Genomic DNA, 10,116 nt, shown 5'->3' on the forward strand with positions numbered 1-10,116 from the left:
TCTACGCGTACTTTCAGCTATGTTGGCTTTGTAAACAAGGCTGAGTATCAGCAGCAAAACCTCATTTCTGGGCACTGTTCTCTGGGCACCGCTGCTTGTTCCAGAGAAGAGACTGGACGGAGCGGGTACCATGGTACCCTGTGAACTGCTGTGGCAGCATTTTTCTGATCCACGAGATGATTCCAAATGCAAACTCAGTAAGAGAATGTAGCACGTGATGTCATGTCTGCTGTGGGCTTAGGTGTACGGGCTAACCCCCAACAGGCAACTCTCACTTCCTAATGAAGGTGTGGGACTCTTTTCCACCCCGTTTTGGAGGCGATACAGAGCCACTCGTGCTCCTCGCTCCCATTTTGACTTGACTGAACTGACTGGTTGGTTCCTGTCACATCTGAAGGTTAGATGTGTCTGGGTACCGCCTGTGTGCTGGGAGGTAAGAGCAGCGCGTACAGTGAAACAAGAAGTGGGGCAACAAGGGGGGTGGGAGCAGGCTCTGAAAGTGGAAGAATGAGCTGCTTTGCAGACTCCTGTAGCAGTGCTCATCTGTCTTAAGCCGTATCTCTGCCATGCAAGCATCTGAGTAGAGTTATTGTGGCATCCTGAAAGGTACACAACCTGTATGTGCGTGCCAGTGGCTTGGCAGATGTTCTCAGACTGCAGCACGTAACAAACAGAGCAGTTGTGGTTAGAGACTGACCTGAAGTTGCATTTGGCTCTTGAGGGCGTGGTTGTGCCACTGCTGCAAATAATCCTCTCATCATAGTGGTTTTTTTCGTAATGCTGCAGCCCAAAGCTGTGTTTGGGGCCTCCTGACTACTGGCACCACAGACATCTTCCTGTGAGCTTGAATACTGGACTGTGCCATCCTCCTGGGGTACAGCAGCACCCAGTGAGGAGCAGGAGCTAGGAAAGGTGGTTTGTTAATTCCTTTACTATTTAATGTATAAATGTACAGTGCTGTGCAGCTGGGATTGCATTTGTTCAAAAGGCAGGCAAAATGAGACACAGATAGAAAGGCTTATGCTACAGCTGAAAAAATTCCTAGTCAAGCACAACTCAATTTAGTAATGGCAACCTCGACACAGATGTAGTGCATCAGATGCTAATTTGTGGTGAAAAACCTATGATTAATGTGTGTTTTCTTACAAAACCTGATGAATGGGGATTAACTGACTCAAATCAGCAGTGATAAAGTCCTAGTGGATGCTATTCTACAAAGCAATTTCATCTTAAGTTTACATTGTCTATATAGTTAATATTGCAAATTTCACATTAAGCTGGCAAGTTAGAAAATGAACACGGTGAAAGACACCTGTGGTTTTGAAGCCTGCAGTGAAACTTCAAGCTTGCAAAAAGAGAGAATTAAGATTATTTTCCTGAAACTTGTGCTGGAAAGCACTTGAATATGTAAAAGTCACTTTTGCTCGCTGCTTTGTAAAGAAGTACACAGCAGTTGCCACAACAACTTTGTTTATAACCACAGTATCTTGAAAATCAGATCTCCCTTTGTTTCTTAGGGAAGGCAGATGCGTTACAAGTGGCGACTCTTGGGTGAAAGAGGTGGCTGTACTGAACTGCAAAACTTCACTAAGAAGAGCCTGGGTAACTCCATAGAAAGTTTTCAGCTCTACAGCAAATGTTTCCCCTGATTGCAATTAAGTGTAAATTGATGCAGCTGTCAGACTCAGCTCTGTTACAAACTTTTAAGTTCAAACAGAAAACAGCACTTAATCTCTTACCAAAATGGGCACACTCACAAGAAGATGCTTTTGCACAGTTTAATAAAGGTATCTCCTAACAGACAGACATCATTTACTTCACAGGTTAAAAAAGAATGACTTTTAAATACAATTCTTTGGCTGATACCGAGTTAGCCTCTAAGTTAAGAGAGCTCTCACCAACATATCAAACGAGCGGTAGGACCCTCCCAGCAGAGGGACAATTAAACACCAAGCTATCCTTGATAGCAGTTTTCACATTTGCATAGTTAAACATTTAAATAATTGAATCCGTAAGTATTACAAACATAGTTAAGTTACAAACAAGATCGAGGCCTTTCAGATACTTGGAATTGACTTGATTTGTAAAGCAATCCTGTTTAGGGAAAAAAAGGAATCATAGGCCTATTTCACCAGTTTCCCACTATCCCCCACTGAAAAGTTTGGGACCCTTCAATTTGCGATTGACTCTCACGTATTCTATGGTAACACTCAAGTTCTTTTCAGTCCTCCCGAAGGTAAGGGTCCTCGCCTGGCTCTGTATTTCCTAAAATACCCTGTGGCAATGAAGATTCCTCTCCTTGAGCCTTTATGAGCTCTTCTGTTTGAGCTTCAGCTAACTTGGTCTCTGCTTTCTGGGATAGCTGTCGCACTTCTTGCACCTGTGATTTCACCAGCTGAATGTGGCTGCGGGCTGTCACTGAGGCTTGGTCTGCACCTGAAAAGTAGTAATTCAAATACACTGGGTTAGAGGAGCACTCAGCAAACCTTCAATTAAGGAAGTGATTGTCCGTAATTATCATCTGCTTTGCTAAGTGTCACAATAGCTCTTGGGCAGTATTAATGCTAAATGCATTTACTGTTCATTTACTTTAAACAACAATATGCCTACTTTGAGATTTTTTTTTTGCCTCCTTGAATTCTTCCCACCCAAGGAATTACAGCCAGTGTCTGATCAGTGATCAGCTTGTGCTAGTGGGTTTGAGAACTAAGCCCAGCCCAGTCATCGTGTGCCAGGAACGTTCAGTCCTTGTCCTCTCCTGGCACCTACCAGCAGCGGGAATGTCTGTGGCACTGCTGAACTCGGAATCCCTTCTCTGTCCATACTCCTCCTGTGCTCCTACAGAGTCTGTGTCTTTTTCAGGCACTTACAGAGTTACGGTGTCCCTGTATATTCTTCGCTTTCCTCCCCTTCTCCAGTAACTTTGCCAGTTTACCGTAAGTCAGCCCGTAACTCAATCTCAGAGCTATAAAGTCTCTATGCTTTTTGTGAAGGTGTGTACACAGGGAGAAAAGACCAAAACTAACATCTTTCCTGAATGAAAGGCAAATATTCTCACTCCTTAATAAAAGTGCATCCAGCTAGAAAGACCTGCTGGACCCCCTAGGTAGCCTTATTTCTGTGGCTCCCAGAACCATGTTTGAACGCTGCATTTAAAAATGACTAAACACTTCCCTCAGATGTTTTTGGCATGGTTGGTCTTGATCTAAACCACATGTGAAGTTTGCAGGCCTAGTTCTCAGAGCGCTTCTACTAGACCTGTAGCCAATAAAAGCATGTAAGTTCTCCACATCTCCAAAAACCAGGCGCTAGTCGTAAAATGGTGTGTTAACTGAACGTATATTCTGTGTCTCTCTCAACTCCATTCTCATTCAATAAATACTGCCTAAATGCCAGGGGAAAGAAATTCTCAGTATTTCTGCTTGTGCTTACCTGACTGATATGCAGCTTCTGCTGCCATCTCTGAAAGACGTAACGCCGTCATCCAGCTGGATTCCAACCTTAGGTATTCCTGTTGTTTTGTTGTCATCTAGGAGTAAAACAAAGCATTACTTAACTAGATGTAACAGTATCCAAACGCTCTTGCGAACAGTGCCTTTGTGAAAAGGTGAGCAAGCGCGACGAGAACTTTTTGAGCAGAGGTTTAAGAGGCAGATTGCTGACTGAAGGGAGATGATTGCTTACATCAACTCTGGCTCCTATTACCACCTGCCAGACTGCATCCACCTCTTCTGAATTCATTTTCCCAAGAAGATTTGCGTATTGCTTGTAGAGAGACACCAGTGTATAAACTGCCTGCAAAGGAATAATTTCACACAATTATGTGACAATCTGTACATCTCTGATGTTGTCTCAGTGTCAACTCGTGTTAATTAGCAAAATTGCTGAATGGTTCCAAAGGTGCTTGGTTCTCAAGCTCACTGCAATTTTGGAGGCACTGACAGCATTTGCTGTCTGCCTACACTAATGCTGTGGATAGCATCTCTTGATATACTTAACCGTACTAATAAGGAAGTAAACTGGAATGCAAATAATTTACTCAAATTGGCACTTATTTATAAAAGTAAAACTGTATTTTGTTGTTTCAGATTTAAATATGGCTCACTCCGTTCTTCTGATGAAACTCAAGTTCATGGCCTTAGAAATGGGCACAGAAGGTAAACAAAACACCTAAGAATATAGGGTGGTGTATCCTACTTACTCAGTATGCAGGTATCCAGTAACCGTTACGAGTTTCTTTAGCCCCAGTTCTGAGACATGGGTCATTTTGGCTTAAGTTCAAGCTCAAAGCAACAGTCTAAGAAAGCTAAAAATAACTTCCGTGTTTGCTGTAGTGCAACAGTGAGCCCTGCCCCAGTTTCCTAGGGACCTGACATCTTCAAACCCCCACACCTCTTTTATTAAAATTCATAAAAGAACAAAGTCCATTTTAAGTATGGTTGCAGTTAGTGCCAAATAATTTAGTATTTCCAGTACTGACTTGCTAGCAAAGCGTGTAATCTCTCAGCTTACCTTTGTATACTCTGTCAATGCTTCAATCAATGCGTATGTTGTTTGAGAGAGGAGTGTTGAAGTACTGTCTGTTACCAAGGAAACCGCTCTTTTAATCAAGGCATCGTTACTGAGAGAAACCGAGTTTTGTTTCTGAAAGACAAGGCATTTGCATGATCTTTACACTGACTTCCGTGTGGATGTTATTAGTAACAAATAACGGTGAGGAAAAGCACCACTGTTAGTTACCAGGTTGGACAGCCGAATTCTCACTGCTGTTTTGCCATTGTGAAACAAGGCAACTGTTTTTGCGAGGTGTTACTGAAGGTAAGACATTGTCTTTCTCAGTTCTCTTCCTAACAACTACATGGCTTAAACACCTGTGATCCCCAAGAAGGAATACAATTCTGAGGGTAAGTACTAGTTTGTAAAATGCTGAGCAAGTGTTTTTGAATATTAAACTGTTTCTAACGAACGGGTGCTGTATGTGTCTCACTCCTGATACGTTACCTCCACGACTGGGACTGCACACAAGGCCGCTCCCAGCCCCACGCCCACCACTTGGTGCCATCGTCCGTTCACGCCTGAGAGGCAGCGTCTCCTGATACTGGCCAGAACAGGGAAGCTTTGTCTGGAAATGCAAGAAACAAAGTTAAGAGCAAAGAATAACCAGTGTGTGGTGGGAAATAGGTATCAAAGAGGAAAAGAACACCTAGAAGCTGTTCTAGGTGACCTAGTCTCTACCAAGCTTCTGTAATGCAGCTGCTTAATAGTGGATGAGTAATTTTATTTAAAATTCTGTTACATTACTTAAGTGCAAGAAAAGAAGACAAGTGCAGTAACTAGTGCATTATTAATCCTTCGAGAGAGGAAATGTATCTTATCTGGTACCAACACACTGCTACTATTCAATACTGAAAAACAAATTAAAAAGCATGCCTAGAAGTGGTATATGGTGCGTGCAGGTGAGCAATATGACTGGTAATAGTTTGCTGCAATCCAGTGACACTCAGGGCCTCCTGTAGTCAGTTTTATTTACATCCGATGTTGTGTAAGTGTCTGTGGGGTCAGGGCAGAAAAACAGAAGCACTCAGTCAGGAGAAATTTTTTTGTTGTACACCAATTTTCTGAAAATAACTGGTCAGTTTTCCTTCTTTTATGCTGTGCATTCTTAAACTACAGGGCACCAGGGGCAAGCACTGCATGGGTACCACAGCTCCCACTGCTTGTGCTATTTCAGCTGTGCTCCGGCATCTGGAGACAGATGAAGTGCCTTACGGCCACTTCTGTGGCACAGGCCGCCGCTCCAGCCGCAGCCGGCTTGATTATATCGGGCAAACAAAGTGGGTACGGAGTCCCAAAGGGCGGCCAGCGGCAGGGAAGCGGGCCGGGAGGCTGACTTCAGCCCTGTCGGCAGCTCCAGCCCGGTGAACAGCCGCCTGGGTGTTGGCGCGGCTCCACTGAAACGTCCCCGCCCCGCCGCGCCCCCGGGACCCGGAGCGGCGGGGTCGCCGCGGTACCTGAGGAGGGAGCAGCAGCTCCGGAGCCACCGGCTGCCCGCGGCCATCTTGGGACTGCCTGGTGCGCAGGAAGTGACGTCAGCGCGCCCCGGCCCCGGGGTGGGGTGTGGGGTGGTCGCGGAGCGGGCGGGGCTGGTTTCCCGGCGTGGCGCATGCGCAGAGGGCGGGCACGTGGGGCTGGGCGGCGGGTCGCGCGCGTGGCCGTTGGTTGAGGGCGGGAGCGGCGCGCGGCGCGGTGAGGGCGGCTGGAGCCTGAGGCGGCAGCGCCGTTCCCCTCCGCCTGCGGGGTGAGCCGCTCCCGCCGTCCGGGCTGCCCCAGCGGCTGCTCTGCCTTTCAGGTAACGGCCCTTGTCTGGGGACGTGCCATCAGGGGTCTTTGGAGCAGGAATGGCGTTAGGAGTTCTCGGCTTCTCAGCTCGGGCCGTGCTTGCCCAGTTGCTCTGTGTTGCTCTCCTCAGGGACACCTGAGAGGCCGGCCCGGCTCAGCAGAGAACAGCCCTCAGCTGTGTGTCGGGTCGTCAGCAGAAGTGTTGGCTGAGATGGCACTGACTGGCTGCCACAGGTTCTGCTCCCCACCTCCCCACACCCCCGGTTTAATTAATCTTTGTTTTTCAAGAGTATATGATGCCACTTAGCTTTTGGCTAGTGATAATCCCCAGCTTCTCCAGCAAAGGTTTCCTGTATAGTTCTACACAAAAGGCCTTGATCAATTAAATCTATGCATTTTGTATATACCAGAAATTCCTATGTAGTCTCTGTGAGACTCGGTTTACTCAGCAGGGTTTAGTTTTAACAAGGCAGTGCTGTATCGCAGCACATCTTTCAGCTAACTCCATTTTTTAAGCATTTGTTGGAACGCACTGCACATTTGGGAGCGCCAAATAAATAGGCCTGTAGACAAGGTGGTGTCGGTGCCCCCACCCCATGAAGTGTACCTTGTAAAACTGGCAAGAGGGAAGCCTTGTGCTGATTTGAAATGTCTTTTCCCAGGACTTCTAAAAAAAAAAAATCACAAGTAATTTCTGTATTTCTGCCTTCACACCCTTAATGAGGCTGAGTTAGACAAGGCAGGACTTGTTTACTTGAGATGTTGGTCCTGTTTGAATTGTGTTGCCTCCCTCCGCTGCGCTCGGCAGACTGCCGTGCTCGCCAGGCGGGGCGCGGGGTGGGAGAAAACTGCTGGGAGACTTTTAAATATTTCAGGGAAGGGGCGCAAACATCTAGGAGACACAGAGAGCCACAAAGATCAGTAAAGTGCATGCGTGTAGATACATTTTTTTTTTAATCTGTATTCTTTTTACATAAGAAAATAAGATTGTGATGAGGCAGTAACGAACCAAAACGCTTGCAGAGCTGGCGCAGGAGGAAGGGACCGCCATCCTGCGTGCCGAGCAGACGCGCAGGACGAGCTGCACGGGGGAGCCTGTAGCCCCTGGCCAGCCTGCGGCTGCAGCAGCAGACGAGGAGCTCTCATTTAAGCACCAAGAAGTACGTCGTCCAGCCGGCGAGCAGCAGCGCCCCGAGCAGCACGGTGTAACTGAACAGGACGAAGGCCAGCAGCTCCTTCAGCACCTTGAGGAAGTGGACGGCGAAGGAGTCCGGCATGCTTCTCCCCGGCACTGCGGCAGGTAGGGTCTCCGGGGCTGGCTGCTGCCGTCCTCCTCCCCGCTCTGTAAGCAGAGGGATAGGGTGAGTCTTTCCGAGCAAGGAGACTGCAAAGCCGATGGGGTGGCTCTGCTGTGAGGAGAAATGGCTGTGTTCAGGAGGGTTAATGGCCACCCGTTCCTCTAAGAAGGTTGTTAGTGTCAGGTTGGACTTGCATGTGCTTGTTCGGAGTCCTGCACAGGGTTACCGAGCTGCGCAGTGTTGAATAAGAGCTCGGGATCTGATCAAAGTCTCCAAATCAGGCCTGGTAACTGAGCAAATTCAAATATAGACACCCAGGCAGTGGACACTGCTGTGTCGGTAAGGGCCAGAGGCCCTTACGGGGTCCAGCTGGCTCCCAGTATCTTTCCCCTGTGTCAGTGGCTGTGCATCCAGGAAGCTTCATGTTCAGAGCGGTCGCTGATGGTGCATTACCAACAGTGTGTTCTGATCAAAGTGGTCAATTCCTCCAAGGAAGCCGCCATTAATATTTAATGATATAATTGCATCTAATGGAGATACTGGCACAAACTGAGCCTTTTGTTTAAGAATGACAAAAACTGGGGCTTAAATACAAGTTTGCACAGGCAAATATTTATATCTCACGTTAAAAATAACCTTTAAATGGGAGACATGGGATAAGATGCTTTAGAATTAATCTTCTGGCTGTATTTTAAAGTCGTACTTACATATCACTTTACAAGTGGTTGCTCATTTGTTAGTTTAATATAAAATCTGAACTTCTTCACCAAAGTTGTTGGTCCCTTGGACTTAAAGCTGTCTAAAAAGCAATCTAAAAAAGTCTACCGTCTCTCCAATTTACATGTTCTTTTTAATTTTGATTGTAACTGTGCCTGATCAAAAATACCCACACTCTTGGTCAAGCACATAAAGGGAACTTAAAACTAGACTTAAGATAAAGCTAACCTAAAAGGGTTATTTATCTTCTAAACAGTCTAAAGCCAGCCACAGTAAACTGAATTCCCATCCTGATACTTAGAATATTTTTAAAGAGCTCTTGTGATAGAGTTCACTTTTTAAAGAGTGCATTCATTTCATTGTAAGCTCAGGCACATGTGTATATTATAGGAGCTATTGCATTTTAAAACCAGCCATGGTTTCCCAGTTGTTCAAAGCATTGAAGTTTTCTATCTATAGGCTTTATGTGATTTCTGATTACTTAAAAAGATGTTGATAAAGAAATAAACTGCTTACCTGGGTAGGTGATGGGCTCTACTTGGTAAAGTTCCTGTTTCTCTCTAGTTTTGTTCGGCAGCTGTCCCTTGACTTTCTGGCTTCTAAACTGTTTGTGCTGTAGTTTGATTTCCCTTCTTCTCTGCTCGTCCGGGAGTAATGAGGTTGTGTTTGCAGCCCACACGAGGACTAATGCACTAGGTGTGGTCAGGACCGATTATTATATGACATAGCGCCTTTGCGCTGTGCAGCACGGCAGTACAGAGCATGCCAAATAGCTCCCCTTCCCCAGAGTGCTTTTGCCAGCAGTATTTTGTGACTTTAAGCACCATGGCTTAGTGCTACTGGGTCAAAACCTGCATTTGTTTATATGTGGGGTTGTTTCCCTCTAGCAAAGTGTTGTGTCGCCTGACGCTTTTTATTCTGCAGTTCAGTTATGTGGAAGGCTGTTGTGCCTCTTGCTCTGTTCTCTGAGCGCCCTGTGCTTCTGCGGGCCACTTGGGGAGGAGGATGCTCACATAGAGCTGGGGATCGCCCCCGATCTGCAGCACATTGCAGGATGGAACTGTGCGGGCTGAGCCGGGCTCTTTTATCAAAAGAGAGCGAGCACTGAGGCCAGCCTCGTTGCTGCACTGTCTCTAGTTCACTGCTCTAGCTTCACCCTTGCACACCCAAGAAGTCATCCCTACCTTTTAGAGAGGGAGTGCTATGACTCTTTTGCAGCAAAGGGGGGGAGGAGGGAGGTAAGCTGTATGTTTATTTTTAGCAAAACCGCTTTCCGATAATGTTACATGAAAAGTGAAAGTCTTCTGGGGTGGAGGCTGGGTAATGTTTTCTTTTTGCTTGTGAACCAGACAAATGCAGACAGCAGAGAGAAGGAAGAGTATGTACTGCAAATCAAATCTCTTACCTACAAAGATATTATGATGTAGAAAATGGCCCCTTAATTTAATTAGGCTCTCTTGTTATCAAATTATTACCCGCATGGTCAGCAAGGCCTTAGACGGAAGCAGAACATAATCAAGCTGCTCAGGAAGCCTGTTAAGTAGTAATTGCTCCTCCAGAGAATTGATCAATGTCAAGATGGCTTTTTTTGTTGTTGTTGAATAGTTCCAGGAAGAGACTTTGTGTATTTTGAGTGTCCACATGGCTCTTGCTTGGTGGTGGTGCAGGCTCCAGTCTGCAAAAAAAGTATGTTCGTAAACTAAAGTTTACCAAGTGTCCAGCATAAACTATTGCCAAAGTAAGTAAGTTTTGCGTCTGGTGG

The 10,116-nt window shown here is 46.1% G+C and overlaps 2 protein-coding genes across 2 annotated transcripts; both read right to left on the bottom strand.

Annotated features, from left to right (window-relative positions):
- Positions 1-1,772: 1,772 nt before the first annotated feature.
- Positions 1,773-6,058, bottom strand: DIABLO (diablo IAP-binding mitochondrial protein). The gene is made up of 6 exons (XM_059827814.1): positions 6,012-6,058; positions 5,002-5,122; positions 4,513-4,644; positions 3,685-3,795; positions 3,433-3,529; positions 1,773-2,436 (listed from the first exon to the last, which is right to left on the bottom strand). Exons 1-6 carry the CDS (start codon positions 6,056-6,058, stop codon positions 2,222-2,224), a joined length of 723 nt encoding a protein of 240 aa, XP_059683797.1. The 3' UTR covers positions 1,773-2,221.
- Positions 6,059-7,481: 1,423 nt separating this feature from the next.
- On the bottom strand, positions 7,482-7,616 carry LOC132318847 (uncharacterized). The gene has a single exon (XM_059827554.1). It carries the CDS (start codon positions 7,614-7,616, stop codon positions 7,482-7,484), a length of 135 nt encoding a protein of 44 aa, XP_059683537.1.
- Between the last annotated feature and the right edge of the window lie 2,500 nt (positions 7,617-10,116).

This window comes from Gavia stellata, chromosome 21 (assembly GCF_030936135.1).
Source record: "Gavia stellata isolate bGavSte3 chromosome 21, bGavSte3.hap2, whole genome shotgun sequence".
NCBI classification, from domain to species: domain Eukaryota; kingdom Metazoa; phylum Chordata; class Aves; order Gaviiformes; family Gaviidae; genus Gavia; species Gavia stellata.